The following is a 16,826-nucleotide window of genomic DNA, read 5'->3' as shown; positions in this document are numbered from 1 at the left end:
CACTCTAAGGGATACATGTCAGTAAAAATATTCTTTAAGAACGGGGTCAGGAGTTTTCTACCCTTTCTTCTGCACTTTTAATGTAGGCAGTAAGGGACAGCATCCTCCCACAGTCCTCGTTCTGTTCCCAGCCTCATATTCCAGTTTATCTGTAGTTGGTATGAGCTGTCAGCATTTTGACTTGGACACTTGATAAATTGAGCCATCATTAATGTTACTGCTCACACCTGTGTCAGGATGTCTTAACCTATGTGTACTAATTTATTCATAACTTTCCATCATCTTTGATTTCTACATTGTGAGTGTGAAACCAGGGCTTTCCACTAACACACAGACTAGCCAGCCATAATACATAAGTAGCCAGCCGGGGGGGGGGGGGGGGGGGTAGTACGATCTTATACACTGGTCTAATGTTACATTATTAATATTATTATTACATTATTATTATTATTATTATTAGCCTAAGTGTGCCTGCAGAACAGGCAGCCTATATTAATTTCTCAGACATTTGCTCTATTATTATTATTATTATTATTATTATTATTATTATGATCAGCATCAATATCTACTCTATATATTATATTATTATTATTACAAAATATCGCATCTTCTTTTATTCATTAGTGTAACTAAGTATGCCAGACGCTAATGCACCAATAAAAACTGTGATTTGCGCACTGAAAATAATGAATAATAGGCTATACAAGCTCACATAATATTGCATCATGAGGCGTTCTGGGCTTGTAAATATCTTATTGTCGGTGCATGACACCTTCACAGTCTGCTGTGGTGGCTACACAATTAAACACTCAGTGAACGTTTCTCCCTTAGCAACTAATGAAAATACACTCTTAGAGTCCGTTTGGTTTCATTTGTACAACCGACAGTGTTTTTTGATGCCAGCACGTGTCGCAGGTATTGCTAAATGGACGCTGGAAGAGAAGAGTGGATTACCGGTGATAAAATAAACGTATTATTGTGAGCCCTGCTTCTCGCCTACGACGGCTGACACACTGACTCCGCTAAGTGCGCGCGCACACACACCGCGTGTCGGGGCCGCGGATGAGTTTCTCTCCCTTGTGATCAATGAAGTCGGCGATGATCGGAGTAATTTGTGATTATTATCAGTACAAGCACAGCGAATCACAATTTTAATGAGTGCGGTTCAGTTTGACACTATTGTCAGTCTGTTAGAAAAACATTTAACTTTATTAAAATCGAAAAATAATAGTCATTAAAGTAGCCGGCTGGAGTTAACTGTGTAGTCGGCTATATGGCCGGCAGCCGGCGCTTGTGGAAAGCACTGGTGAAACAGTGGATCTGATGTCAGTCTGATGTGACGAGCTGAAGCTAGCTGGAGGAACGATCCATTAAATCACTAAATTGCAACAATGAATTAGAATCACTACAGTTTGAAATATTAACATTCACTGAATTAATTCTATTGCTCGACTCGCTGCATTTCCCTATGGATCAAATCATCAACTAAATGATTTAAACTGTGCATGTAAAATGTGGAAATGACATCTGGAGCAGTAGCACGATAAACCCAGAAGTCAGCTGCAGCGAGTGAAGTGATTATTACCTCAGACAGCCGAGAAAACATTAGAACCTAAACTGATTATACTTGTGTTGATTCAGCTGCAGATTGTTGTCCCATTTCTTTCTCTGGTGTTGCGTGAGGGGCGTCTCACCAAACTCCCCTCTCACCACAGTCTAATCTTGACATAGCTGATTAACTGTAATGAAATATTTTAAAAATGGAGGCTAAAATAATTTACTGTCTAACTGTTAAACAAGGCAGTGTTAATCAATATGAACCATGATCCTGTGCGGTGTCACAGACATAATTTAGCGTTCTGATAGAAGAGAAAGAGAAAATGTAAGAAGTATTTACAGTGATCACTGTGTACAGCACACGGATGGAGTGTTGTGCAGCGTGTGTTTAGCTCTGATACGATTTTCTTTTCTTCTCTTTCAAACATGACGCACCAGACTCTGCCCGACGCTCTGTTGGTGCAGTTTGGTGCATTTGGGCTGTTGTGTGTTTTCTATCTTTGGACAGAGGATAATACCTCAGCCCTCTGTGTGTGTTTCTGGTCATGTTGCACCATTTTCAAACATATGTGCCTCTTTCTCCCTCGTACACAGCTCAGTGTTATGTAAGGTCGCCCGTCCTGCTGTGAAATGCTTCTGTAAGAATGTAGCTGTGATACAATGTGAAGGTTTATTATTGATTTCAGAGTCGTTTCTTTATCTTTGATTTGTGAGTATTTTGGATACGTTGGCCTAATGAAGAATTCCCATCACAGTAAACAAGTGTGTTAATCCGCAGCAGATTATAATGACCAGAGCTTAGACTGAACGCAGGAGTGAAGGGTGCTGCCACATAGTATCTACAGTAGGACTTTACTATATATAGCAAACAGCATGGGGGAAGGGGAGGCTGATCTGACTGTGTGTGTGTGTGTGTGTGTGTGTGTGTGTGTGTGTGTGTGTGTGTGCGCGCAACACACGAGATGACCAGAGGTGTATGTGTGTACAGTGTGTCTTTGCCTGATTGTGTGTACGTACACATGCATACAGCGCTGTAAACAATGCAGGCGTAGCATGCGTTTCATTCCAGCCAATGTTTGTATGCATTTACATTTCATATGCAAGTCTGCACCAGAAAATACACGTCTGTTTACAAGCTGGTAGCGTGTGTTCTCCTCTGTGTGTGTGCTGTGCATGTGTCATACTCACGTGATGACCAGTGAGGTGGAGAAGAGCAGCGTTCCCAGCAGGCCACGCCGGCAGTCCGCGTTCTTCCTCTGGCGCTGATGCATCTCGCCGCCGCAGTTGTCACAGCAGCGGCACATGCAGAAGAAGAGGCCGGCTATCGGCATCAGAACGGCGAACAGCAGGCCCACTGCTGCACATACTAGGAAGCCTATCTCGTAGTAGATGGCCTGGGGTCAGCAGGGGAGGAATGAAAAGAAAATGAGATGGGGAACGAAGGACAAATTATTTAGGAAACATAATGGAGATGGAACGTGAACACGGAATGAGATGAAGCGAGAAAAGGGGGATCAGAGGTGAAAAGAGATGAAACAACAAGAGGGGAAATTGGGAAGGGGATTGTTGGAGGAAAATAGAATTGGATCAGGAGAGGAGAGCAGACGAGTCGGGGAGCGAGGGAGAGAAGAAAGGATAGATTAATAGAAGGGAGGACACACACAAGGAGGAAGAGGATAAAATGAGCAACAAATCTAAAAATATCTAGCGGGATCTCACTGCTGGAAATTCTCTCTCTACTCTCTGTCCAAAGGGGATTTGTGGATGAACAATAAACAGATTGCATAACACTACTCGCAGCTGGAGAAGCCTTTCTTTACAATTCTTCAATATCACGAGCCAATTCAATAATCAGCTCCTTTTTACACAACATCAATGCCCAGACTAACGCTGCTGAAACGAGTAGCACAACAATAGTCTCCTCACTCTCTACACTGCAGGCTGCTGCAGAGCCAAACAGTATTCACATACATTTCCGGCAAACAACACAATTTCCAATATGCACTGAGAGGATAGCAACAGATGAAGGATGATGAGGGGAAATACTCAAAGGGTTCCAGCCATCCATGTAGCCCTGTGGTGCAGTTTTTTCCACTCTAATGAAGGGAAGAGACGGCATTTCTGATGAAAACCTACTTCAAGGACCTGGACTACAAGGCAGTTAGCGCGCTGCAGGAAACTCCATCATAAAAAGCACTTTGGACTCGTACTGAGTCGTAAAATCCAGGTTTCTCTTGAAACAAGGTAACAAATCAGCCCCGAGAGTGAGATAATTACACCTGTTTCAGTGCAGTTAATCCTTTTTAATAATTCTGTTGCAGTGTAGATTTCACTAAAATTAGGTTCATCACTCAACGCGGTCCAGTTTATTATCCGACATTATGGAAATGTGACTTGACAAGTTGAATATTGTTCAATGAAAACCTCAAACTTTATGGCTGAAATTGAAGAACTACATTAGTCCATTACTTCTTTTATGAAGTGAGAGATGTACAGCTGCTTTATGAGGAACACTGAGATCAGACTGAAGCCGTCTAACAGCCCAGAGGTCGTTAAACATGACCAGTCTGTTTATAGAAGAGTAGAAACTCTTCTGAGTGTAACACAACACAGTTCATCTGAAACTACATCCTCCAAGAGACCGACTGTGATCACACAACGGTTGTATCACTCTGCTTTAGTCTCTCTGGTCTTATAAACTTGAGGAATAAACATTAACTCTGACTGGATGAACTAGAAACTGGATGGTGGATAAGCGTAATTCTTCAATTTAGTTTGACAGAATGCAGTTTTCACCTGCAGAACAATGTAATTCAACTTCTCTTGTAAAACTCACACGTACAGAATTTGCAGTGATTGTTAGATAGTTTGTTTGGGTCAGAGGGAAGTTTTCACAGTGAACAGTTAATAGGAGGGTACTGAGATTAGAAATGGTGTTGAGGACCAGCAGGATGAAGCCTGTTGAGGGGAGTGAGCAGAGGAATAAATATGTCATATCATAAATATGTTTGTTAGTATTGAGTGTTTGTGTGTTCAGACTGGCGGACTGGACTGCATGAACTGTGTGTGCTTCATATCTGAACCGTCAGCTGTGAGATCTGCACATCCTCCATCAATACGCCTCAATTTATCTGCACTTTGCGTATGAGAAATATTGAAGTTGACTCAACATGATTCTTTACAGATTCTCCCTGATATATTGAGGGAGTTAAATTGCTGCAGTTGGCAGATTGTCTGTGGAGCTTCCACCTCCTCTTGTCATGTACCACAGTGCTCCCACTTAATCTGCCCCTATCTCAACCTGCACTCAGCACAGGCTTTGGAAATTGGCAAAATTGAATAGGGGATTGGTAATTCCCACACCGTATGTAACTTGTCACAATGATGTTCAATAGCGTCTGGTTATGAAAGGATCAAAGCAGGACTGCTATCACTGCTCCTAAATGGACGAACTGCTCTCCCAGCTGATTCGCACTAATCTTAATCGCCCTCATAAGTCAGTGACCCTGCCGTCTCCAGAGACCTGCAGCTTTTCCATTTTAACATGCAGGCTGAAAAGAAATGGCTTCTGAACTTGTCTGAGAGGAGTATTCTTCTCCGGTTAATTTGAAAATCTCTGTGCAAACTTGGAGGTCTCAGGCGGTGTGCATGATCCAACCTCAAGCTTGTGTTTGGATGAGCTGTTTCAGAAACACAGTTTACACCATGTAGGCTGACATTCACGCCCGCTCTGACCTGGAGAAATCAAACATGGCAGACTTCAGGTTCCATGGACACGTAGCGGTGAAGAGGGAACCAGAGTTTTAAAGATGTAGAGAGGAAAAGTAATAAAGAAAAGAGAGACTGGGTGTGTATGTGTGTCCCATGTCATCTAACAGCACCAATGTCAGCCCAGTTGTTTAGGACATTGTGCAAATCTGAACGCTTGCATCCTCATTCTGCTCCCGGGCTCTGCTTGTTATTGGGTGAATCTTCACAAAAAAAAGGTCAAAACTGTTTTATTTTTTCAGCACCACTCTTCAAGGGCCTGCAGCTCAGACTATTTTTGGACTAAAGCTTTGTCTTGGCAAGTGCCCAAAAGAAGAAAGTGACCTTCCAATGAGAAGGAGCTGGGTGATGAGGTGCCGCATGTCTGAGTGGTGAAGACGGAAACTTCTGTAAACTTAATCAGATTAAATCAAAGCAGCAGCCGCAAGGAAAGTTTCCTGCAGCCAGATGCTGCTCATCAACTGCTAGCCAAATGCTAATATGCAAACCTTTAAGGACCATTGCACATTATTCACATCATGGGTCTTTGTTTTGTTTGTTTTAGTCACCATTATGACCAGGGCCTGTTGCGTAGTGTTGCTCAGTGAGTATGAACACCAGTCAGTGTAGATCATGTCACCTGTTTGATCTGTTGGAGCCTCCAGCTGGTTTTAAAGCCGTCAACATCTTTGTTTTGGAGCCAGACATGATGAGGATGTTTGATCAGATCTTACTGAGATCTTGAGGACATGTTGTGGTGGTGACTCACCAAGTCTTTTATTTTGAAGGGGACCATACTTTACTAAATGAAGATCATGTTGTATCTTAGAAGATTTTAAACTAATGATTAAGATCATAAACTCATTTGGAAACTGTTTAAAAAGGTAATGAATCAGGTGAGAAGTAGGGTCATTTTCTCATAAGCTTACATACAATCAGACTTATGTTACCACGAGTGTTGGTGGTTTCTGCTGAATTGGCGCATGACAATGTCTCCAGTGAAACATGGTTGATGACTCTGAGGCAGCGTTTCTCCTCAGTGTTGTTCTGAGGCAGCAGCAGGAACCTCCGTCTGCTTAATATACTGTATGTGCTGCAAAGCACAAGAGAAACATTTCTCATGATATCTTTATGTTTCCCAAAGTAGCCAGACTGTAATTCTGCAACCGCTCCAACATCAGGACGCCTGATAAATTGGATGAGTTTTATGCAAAGCAGACAAACTGATTCGTCCTCACTGAAGCAAAGAAAATGATGCATTTTGTAAACATTGGTTGGCTGAGTGTGTTTTCAGCTATTGTTATTATAAATCACATATTTCTGGAGGGAAAGTGATTATCTCCTTCTTTTTACTTTAACAGGGTATAAAATGCACATGGAGGAGTTTGTTTCAGTCGTTTCTTGAGCGAGGTGTTTGGATGTCTTTGGAGGACAGACGGCAGAGCTGCACACGGTGTCAGTGTGTGGAGAGCTGTAGTAGTGAAGAGTTCTGCCAACATCAACACACAAAACATCAAGTGTGTGTTCATGTGGCTGATCCTCGCTGTGGTCTGAGTGGATATCAGAGTAAATACTGCAGAGAAGCAGATTAGACGGCTGAGCAGCAGGTCTAAAGCCACTCTGTTCATATGTTTATAATAATTTAAACATTATTGCTTTATTGCAAATAACTGCAGCATTCAATCTAATTATTATTATTAACACAAATTGAGAGGGGACAGTCACCATAAGTGGTCAAATCCACGTTGGTTTACTTCCATCAGTGTACGACTCTGACAGGAATGTGCTAGTTTGTGTTACAACTCGTTAGCAGCCAAGTAGGACAATGAGGATACTATTTCTCAATGAGTGTGCGGTGGGAGACTCGGGTCCATGACACTGCTGTGAAAGAATCTTCCAGATGGTTTGTCAAAGGTGTGATTTACATTCCATGGCACTACAACTCTTCCTCTGTGATTGGGTCAGCATTGTTGCTCCTCTATGGAGCTGAAAGGTCTAAATGAGGACGTGTCCCAGATGAAACAGGAGCTGCGGCTGAGGAGAAGCTACCTCGGTGGTTGTTAGGTGGACAGGATGGCTTGGTGAGAGTCGTAGGGTTGCACAACTACACATGACTCCAGTAAAGATTGTGAAAGAAAATGCAACTGTAACAAGATAATTTGGGTAGAATTGTGCAACCCTGGTGACGGGGGACAGTGGAGCGGGAGGAGGCGGGGACGGGTTGCTGTGAGGCCAGTGTGCAGACTTTACCTGAAGGGTCAGCACTATGTTCTCTGGCTGAGGGAGGCCAGAGCAGATCAGATGAAGAGGACATGCAGAAGACAAAGGCAATGCAGCGTCAAAGAAAGAGCAAAGCCACCGACACAAAAACATGTGGATGAAACAGAGCAACAAAAAGAGAAATCAAAGAATGTGTATCCAGGTAGCTGCATATTGTCGCACTGCACACCGACGGCTTCTCCCTTAATTGAGAGGAAGCTACAGAGTGAACTCTCGCTGTACTTCTGTTAGATCTCTGGGACTGGAAGAGCTAGAAAACATCTTCGGCTGTCAAAGTGGTTCAGCATAAAAACTCAAATGATGTATCTCTCTCTAAATTCACAGGTTGTGCCAGAAGCAATTACCATTTTTTTCTGAGCTGTCACTTAAAAGATGGTCTTGCCTTTGCTCGTAAAGTGTATAAAATCCTCGCTTCAGAGAAGTCCGTGACTACAGAATATCTCCAAGGCACCTTCCTAACTTAGTTTATATCATGATTCACAGATATGATGCAGTTAGGTGAAGACGCAGTCACGCAGTCACGTTACCTTCTGGTATTCCGTCTGAATGGCTCCAAACTTGTCCTTCGCCAGTCTGACAATAAGATCTGCAACAGCACAGAGAAGACGAACAACATGAGGAGATGGCTTTTTGTTTTCTGTCCCATCAGCATTGCAGTGAATACATTTCAGCACAGAGACACCAGTTACAATCCAGCTGACTGCACAGGGATGTCGCTGTATTCTCACAGTTCTCAAAGTGCAAAAGACACATTTCACTGAATAAATGAGAACTTCCTCAGTCACTGTCCTTTCTGTGGTGGATTTAAACTCCCTGTGGTTTGTACACATTTTGCTGATTTATTTTACAGCATTTTATACATTTTATAGTTACTTTCAGCCTCTAAATTCTGTGTTAGGTTTAGAAACTTTCCCCCTTAACTGCAGAATATAAAATTTGAAAAAAAAAAAAAAAAGATTGCTGAGCAGTGACTTGACAACTTTGACAAGATGGTGTCAGGAAATCGTGAGCCAGACTCTGACACTGTGTGTCCCTTCATCCCGACTCTCCCCTCTGGGTTTACATCAGGCGAGTCTGACAGGAAGAGGAACTCTTATTTTATTTATTCCTGGACCGACATCATGTTCGGATCCTGTTGGCTCACATTCTGTTACTTCCTGAACTCAGAAGAACTCTAAGTGGAGCTCTATTTTGGGAAACTTCAAAATTCATTAAACTCTAATAGTTAAAATGACAACTACCTACTGCATAAATAATCAGAGCAAAACCAGAGCTACAAAACTGCATACATATAACTTTAATTACATAAAGAGTAAGTCTGTTATTAAGAGCGACAGTAACATAAAAGTTTAAGCTTTTACTGGATTATTTTTTGATTTATTGATTAGATTTTTGGCCGTAGTGAAGATGTCCTTCAGTGTTTCCCAAAAGCTCCAGATGAAATCTTTAAATGTCTTGTTTTGTTTAAAACCCAGAGACGTTCAGTTCACTGTCACAGAGAAAGAAACCAGAAAGAAATCACATGTAAAGCTTGAATCAGAGAATTTAGATTTTTTTTTCCCCCCTTGAATAAACACTCAAACTGATTAATCGGTGATCAGAATAGTTGACCAATGATAGAATGTAACATGTGACCACAGCTGATGAGCTTCATGAACACTCAGTCAGTGACTCATCACACAAACATGAGCTGCAACAACAAAGCAGAGACATTTATAATAGATAAAGACTTTAACCTTGAAACAGTTTGAGTCAGTCCACTTAAATAATGTAAATCATGGAGACGTTGCAGAACCAGCAGAACAACCCGTCTGTGATCAGAACTGTACGTCTGCCTCTCACGTCACACCTGAAGCTGCTGGGACTCGTCACAGTGAAGACAGGCAGCTTCTGCTCGCTGCTTCCAAAAATAAGATGCTAACAACAAACAGGCTTTTCCTGCTTCTGCAGTGAAGTGTCTTTCTGAGGGGAGATTATCTCCACAGGTGAATCGTTGACAAGAAGTGTTTTAATTTAACACAGAACCGACTTCTGATCCCTGCCAATTATTCAGAGCCTGATGTTGGTATTACTGTGAGGAAGCTCCAGGCTGCAGCTTCACCTCGGCATCACAGCTGTTTAGGAAGAGAGGAGCTCATCTTTAAAAGCACTCGTGTCTAATTGGCTTTATTTCAACATGTATTATGACTGCGCATGTTTTCTTCCTCAGATAGATTTGTTTAGTTCCACACTTGACCTTTCTGCTACTCTCAGAGATTAATACTCGTTGTGACAGAGCTTGAACAGGTGCAGCTCCAGTGCTTTGCTTAAGGCCAGTAAACAGACTAAGATTGTCATTTTTCCTTCTAGAATTTTCCCACCAAGTTGTAGTTTATAGGTCAGCCCTCCACCACAGTTTCCCAGCGTAAGGTCAGCTCTCCACCGCAGGATGGCTGTCATCAGTCGCTGTGGTGTGTTTAGAGCTGAGGTGTAAAATGATCTGGGCTTCACAGGCGAGCTCAGCTGTCATTTCTTCTTGTTCTACTGGCCCTTTGTGTGCTTTTCAAAGAAGCCTCTGACCTCGTAGTGACGCTGTGTTTGAATCTGAACCCCTGAGACTCAAACTGTAACTGAATAAGATCCTCACAACTGCACAACAAGCTGTCCAGCCTAAATATTGTAGTAATATGTCAAAACACGAGCAGATGTATTCTTTTGTGAGAGCATATCTGATCCTAAAGTGAAGCAGAGAGAAATGGATCAATAGCAAACTGCTGTTTAACGGGAAAAATACAAATATTTCAAATGCCCCCGTCAGCTCAGACTCAGTATCCTCTAACTACACTCAGCTGAGGACAGCAGCTGCTGATTATTCTCTTGATTAATTGATTAATTCCAGCATTTGACTTCCTGCCAGAAAAAGTACAACGGGCCGTCACTCAGAGTCAGAACTCCTTGTAAATTCTGGACAATTAAAGTCCAGAAATCCAATATGTCCTTCTCCATCCTCTATTCAGTCATAACACACGAGGCTGCACTGCTGAGGTCCAGTTCTGAGATCCGGTTCTGAGGTCCAGTTCTGAGATCCGGTTCTGAGGTCCAGTTCTGAGGTTCGGTTCTGAGGTTCAGTTCTGAGGTCCAGTTCAGAGATCCAGTTCTGAGGTTCAGTTCTGAGGTCCAGTTCTGAGGTTCGGTTCTGAGGTTGGGTTCTGAGGTTCAGTTCTGAGGTTCAGTTCTGAGGTTCGGTTCTGAGGTTCAGTTCTGAGGTTCAGTTCAGAGGTTCAGTTCTGTTCTCTGAATCAGCAGTTTTTGACCGTCAGGCAGGTTTCTGGTCACCTTTGCCATCTTGCAGTAATAGTTGGTCGCAGCATCACTTGTGGTGTTCTACTGTCACCACAGTGACATCATCACTGGTTCAGTTCTACTGTCACCACAGTGACATCATCACTGGTTCAGTTCTACTGTCACCACAGTGACATCATCACTGGTTCAGTTCTACTGTCACCACAGTGACATCATCACTGGTTCAGTTCTACTGTCACAGTGACATCATCACTGGTTCAGTTCTACTGTCACCACAGTGACATCATCACTGGTTCAGTTCTACTGTCACCACAGTGACATCATCACTGGTTCAGTTCTACTGTCACCACAGTGACATCATCACTGGTTCAGTTCTACTGTCACCACAGTGACATCATCTCTGGTTCAGTTCTACTGTCACAGTGACATCATCACTGGTTCAGTTCTACTGTCACCACAGTGACATCATCACTGGTTCAGTTCTACTGTCACCACAGTGACATCATCACTGGTTCAGTTCTACTGTCACCACAGTGACATCATCACTGGTTCAGTTCTTCTGTCACAGTGACATCATCACTGGTTCAGTTCTACTGTCACAGTGACATCATCACTGGTTCAGTTCTACTGTCACAGTGACATCATCACTGGTTCAGTTCTACTGTCACAGTGACATCATCACTGGTTCAGTTCTACTGTCACAGTGACATCATCACTGGTTCAGTTCTACTGTCACAGTGACATCATCACTGGTTCAGTTCTACTGTCACCACAGTGACATCATCACTGGTTCAGTTCTACTGTCACAGTGACATCATCACTGGTTCAGTTCTACTGTCACCACAGTGACATCATCACTGGTTCAGTTCTACTGTCACCACAGTGACATCATCACTGGTTCAGTTCTTCTGTCACAGTGACATCATCACTGGTTCAGTTCTACTGTCACAGTGACATCATCACTGGTTCAGTTCTACTGTCACCACAGTGACATCATCACTGGTTCAGTTCTACTGTCACCACAGTGACATCATCACTGGTTCAGTTCTACTGTCACAGTGACATCATCACTGGTTCAGTTCTACTGTCACAGTGACATCATCACTGGTTCAGTTCTACTGTCACCACAGTGACATCATCACTGGTTCAGTTCTACTGTCACCACAGTGACATCATCACTGGTTCAGTTCTACTGTCACCACAGTGACATCATCACTGGTTCAGTTCTACTGTCACAGTGACATCATCACTGGTTCAGTGTAAACAGCTGGTTGGATTTTAATTCTGTGTGTTTTATAAGAAATATCATCAAAACTCCAGAGAAACACGATCGTTTAATACGGAGAACAGTTCATTATCCAGACATGTTGGCAGATTTAAAAGGTAATAAAACAGATTTAGCAAACACATTTCAGACTGTATTTGTTTACACAGTGAACAGTGTCAGACAATACGGAAGACAGATTTATTTCTCCTGTTCTTGTAAACAGATGCAGAGAGATCTCATCCCACTGTAGTGGCTGAGTTGATTTGTTCTTTTTCAGTGATTTTGGAGATTCAATCATTACCTAGAGCTATCTTTTAATTTAGACAAGCTTTTAGGAGACCCCAGGAAGAGTAGATACTGTCTAAATACAGAAGCTACTGTGGATCTAAAGACAGACAGAAACAAGCTAAAGTCTCGTGGAGCAGCAGGAAACGCACTCGACTGACATCAGCAGCAGGTCCCAACATTCACCTGAGAGCTATCTGACCAAAGTGTGACGGCAAAATTAATAAACAAATACATTTAAACTAAACAGAACAAAAACTCTGTGTGTGTGTGTATGATAATTGATAAATCATAAATAAATAAAAGAGACAGAAGAAGTCAACAGGTTTGACTCGAATGAAGGTTTTCTGCCTCTGAGAAATGTTGGTGCTATTTCTGAAAAATGACTGAGCTTGTCACTGCCGGGTAAACTCAGCTGAGAGGAGGCATGAAGAATAAAAGGAGCAGTGGAGGGTGAAGAAAGAAAGGACAGGCGGAGATGAAAGACAGAGGGATAAAGAGAGGAGCAAAATAAGAGAGGTGAAAATGAGACGGGCTGAAGGACTCAGGGCTGGATTGAATCCAGCCTCCGTTTCTAGTGAGAGGCGTCTAATCCCTCTCCACCGACCAAAAGCTCACATTAACCCCGACTGACGCTCGTCTCTGTGGAGCCACATGGAGTGTGAGGATGCTGACGTCCTCCAAACTAACCTGCTGTTTGTCATGTTGACTGTATGTTAGTTTCAGAGCATTCCACCACTGTGAGCTGCTCTCTGAGGAAAACGCATGGAAAATGTTAATGTGAATATATGAGCGGATTAATGTAAATGTAATGCACAGAGGAAGGCTTCAGTGTGCTTTCTCAGCACTGAGAACTGGAGGTGACAGCTGACTTAATGAAGCTCAGGGTGAAGCAGAAGGAGTCCAGCAGGTCTCCATCTTTGTTCAGCTGCTGGCTTTTTGAGTAGCAGAAGAAGAAGTTATTGTTATGGCTGTAAGCAGCTGGGATCCCTGATTACTGCAGCATTCCTCAACCAGAATTACAGTTTCCTGTTTTTGGTTTAAATTAGCAGAATATTTGTCTTTTTAGCATCATTTTAAAGTTCTTCTAGTTGTTTCCACTGGGCGTGTAAATAAGACATGACGTCTGCTGGATCCTTTATTGAACAGTTTCATGTGCTCGTACACAGCAAACATTAGATTCCAGACTGCATCCGTCTGCGTCTGTCTGCGTCCGTCTGTGTCTGTCTGCGTCTGACTGCATCCGTCTGTGTCTGTCTGCGTCTGTCTGCATCCGTCTGCGTCTGTCTGCGTCTGTCTGCGTCCGTCTGCGTCTGTCTGCGTCTGACTGCATCCGTCTGCGTCTGACTGCATCCGTCTGCGTCTGTCTGCGTCTGTCTGCGTCTGTCTGCGTCTGTCTGCGTCCGTCTGTGTCTGTCTGCGTCTGACTGCATCCGTCTGCGTCTGTCTGCGTCTGTCTGCGTCCGTCTGTGTCTGTCTGCGTCTGTCTGCATCTGTCTGCGTCTGTCTGCATCCGTCTGCGTCTGAATGCATCCGACTGCGTCCGTCTGCACTTTTTCCCTTAACTTTCCTCCGTGGTGTTCAGAAAACATGAAGCATGTCTTCATGTGATCAGCCCAGACTGCACTTTGCCCCTAATTGTTTTTTTATGCTTGGATTTCCTGCTGGCTGCCAGATATCAGCATTTTTCTCTGTAGTTGGTCCAAAGCATGCAGCACGGAGCTCACAGACGCCACTACTTTGTGTTTATCGTTGCTTCTGTTAACACTGCAGGCGCTGGTTCTTCTGAAATGAGAGTACAATCCAGAAATAGTAGAAAATAAAGAGGCTGGCGATAATGAGAAGTTACTTTCATGTGAGGATAAAGTTCAGCCTCGGTAAAAGAAACATTAGTACAATTAATCCTGTGTTAAAGTCTGGACTTTAGGTTCTGGGCTGCTTGGATTCCTTTTTGTTGTCATTGATTCTATTGGGAACATTTCTCACTGATGGACAGAATCACAATTCACATTTAGAAGAACTGTGTCATTATTTCCTGGAGGTGTTACAGTTCTGTCAGTCTCCCGTCTGTTCAGATCAACATCATGTGTTTTACGTCCTCACAAACACAGCTGTCATTTACAATTCTCAACACTTCTTCTGAATTATAGGTGTGTTTTACAATTACAGTTTATTTAAGTGTTTCATTGCTGATTAGAGTTCTTTCTTTGGGATTTCTGACTTGGGGATTAAGATATGTGTAAGTTGAAATTTTACTATTTTCTGAAATTTTCCCGACAAAACAATGAGCGGATGAATCTGTAACACACCAACAACAGAGACACACAACTGGAACAGAAGCACACACTGCATACACACACATTACTGTAGTTACTACTAGATCACAAGATGTTTTTAATTTGTTAATTACAGAAAAACAAGTGTGAATCCATCCCAGCAAACAGTGTGGTTGAGATCCTCCCAGCAGCCCGGCTGGTGATTAGTCTCCTGGATTAAATGATTTGAAGTGTTTAAGCCTTCAGTGAGGGAGACAATGAACACGTACGGTCAGCTGTGCACTGACTGTACGTTTAACAGGTTGTCACAGACGATGGTATTTATCTACACCACCATCTACACCTCACACTGATCCTGAAACAGCTGGGATCCAGTTACCTCTCAGCACACGAGCATTGACTTGATCAGATAACTTCAGCGCAGCAGACTGATCCATAGAGACGCTACAGAGCAGCACGTTTGTACAGAGCGGCTTTATGTTTCTGTTAACTTATCTTTGTCAGGTTGATTTCTATATTTATATCCTCTCTGTCTCCCTCATTACTCAGGGCCTGAGCATCACACATGTACCTTTATCCATTTTTACATCAACATCTGTACATTATGTAAAGGGCAGGGTGATATTCAGAAAGGTCCGATGTGCTGATATGTATATTAAATATTGTGTAAATAATTTTTTTTTAATAAAATGCTGATGAAGAAAAGAGGGAGAAACACAAGCTACTGTCTAATGTAGGCAGAGTCCTGAAGTGGTTCTGATTCTTCCACACACACATTCATCCTGCCGGTCCAACGATTCGCCTCAGTGGCTGTAAACCGTCCCAAAAGCAAATCTTTGTTTCTTTACTTTGTTTTTATAGCTGCAGGTCAAAAGTGTCTCTCTTGGTTAGCAATCAAGACAATTTGTTCAAGTTGTTCTGTTGGACTGTAGATTTCTTTAGAGGCTGCTAAATAAACTAACAGCTGTCTTTGAACACAACACAGAGGATCCACAGACCAGCTCGCTGTGCAGAGATTTAGGTTCCACTTAACAGAAACTCTGGTCCTGCTGTGTGTAGCTGTTAGCTCTGTTAGCTCTGTAGCTGTAAGCTCTGTTAGCTCTGTAGCTGTTAGCTCTATTAGCTCTAATAGATCTATAGCTGTTAGCTCTGTAGCTGTTAGCTCTATCAGCTCTAATAGATCTGTAGCTGTTAGCTCTATCAGCTCTAATAGATCTGTAGCTGATAGCTCTGTAGCTGTAAGCTTCGTTAGCTCTGTAGCTGTTAGCTCTATCAGCTCTAATAGATCTGTAGCTGTTAGCTCTGTTAGCTCTGTAGCTGTTAGCTCTATCAGCTCTAATAGATCTGTAGCTGTTAGCTCTGTAGCTGTTAGCTCTATCAGCTCTAATAGATCTGTAGCTGTTAGCTCTGTTAGCTCTGTAGCTGTTAGCTCTATCAGCTCTAATAGATCTGTAGCTGTTAGCTCTGTTAGCTCTGTAGCTGTTAGCTCTGTTAGCTCTATCAGCTCTAATAGATCTGTAGCTGTTAGCCCTGTTAGCTCTGTAGCTGTTAGCTCTGTTAGCTCTGTAGCTGTTAGCTCTATCAGCTCTAATAGATCTGTAGCTGTTAGCTCTGTAGCTGTTAGCTCTCTGAGCCAAACACACTACAGAACTGCTGCTAACCAGCTCTCTTCCTGCTGATTTCAACACGGACTTCTTGCTCACTCTGCAACATTATAAGAGAAATCTAGAGTGTTTCCTCTGCGTCCTTTCACATTTTGACATATTTTATATTTTGTTGGTCTCATGCTAATGTTGGGACCCACAGATGAAGTCATTCATTGTGGATTTCAAAATGGACTCTGAAATGAACTCAGTGTCCCAGAATTCCCCATTCTTCACACCTAGGTGCAGAATTCAGGTTTGAGCTACTATTGGTCACGGTGACAGACCCCCTGCTGATCAGGTAGTCAAAACCCCAGAGCATTCAATGTTCTCTCTCTCACTCAACGCGCTCTACTCCTTTAACTTTGGATCTTCAAGGGCTCCTCTCCACCTCCCCCCACGGGGCTGCCTGCCTTCTAGATCCCTTCTTCTGGGCCCAACAAGCTGTGGAGAGCTGCAAGCTGCATTGGCAGCAGGCCCAAAGAACTT

At 42.9% G+C, this 16,826-nt stretch overlaps 1 protein-coding gene across 1 annotated transcript in view; it reads right to left on the bottom strand.

Annotated features, from left to right (window-relative positions):
- The window catches only part of prom1a (prominin 1a), a 53,731-nt gene extending 42,823 nt beyond the window's left edge, over positions 1 to 10,908 (bottom strand). Inside the window, exons 1-4 of the mRNA XM_030396188.1 lie at positions 10,878 to 10,908; positions 8,112 to 8,170; positions 7,555 to 7,581; positions 2,746 to 2,951 (exon numbers count right to left, since the gene is read on the bottom strand). Coding sequence (XP_030252048.1) covers positions 2,746 to 2,951; positions 7,555 to 7,581; positions 8,112 to 8,170; positions 10,878 to 10,908 — 323 coding nt within the window. The remainder of the gene's footprint in view (positions 1 to 2,745; positions 2,952 to 7,554; positions 7,582 to 8,111; positions 8,171 to 10,877) is intronic.
- Between the last annotated feature and the right edge of the window lie 5,918 nt (positions 10,909 to 16,826).

The sequence above is a fragment of the Sparus aurata genome, chromosome 18 (genome assembly GCF_900880675.1).
Source record: "Sparus aurata chromosome 18, fSpaAur1.1, whole genome shotgun sequence".
Taxonomy (NCBI): domain Eukaryota; kingdom Metazoa; phylum Chordata; class Actinopteri; order Spariformes; family Sparidae; genus Sparus; species Sparus aurata.
Note: the sequence above shows the minus strand (reverse complement) of the source record. Positions and strands in the feature narration are given on the sequence as shown.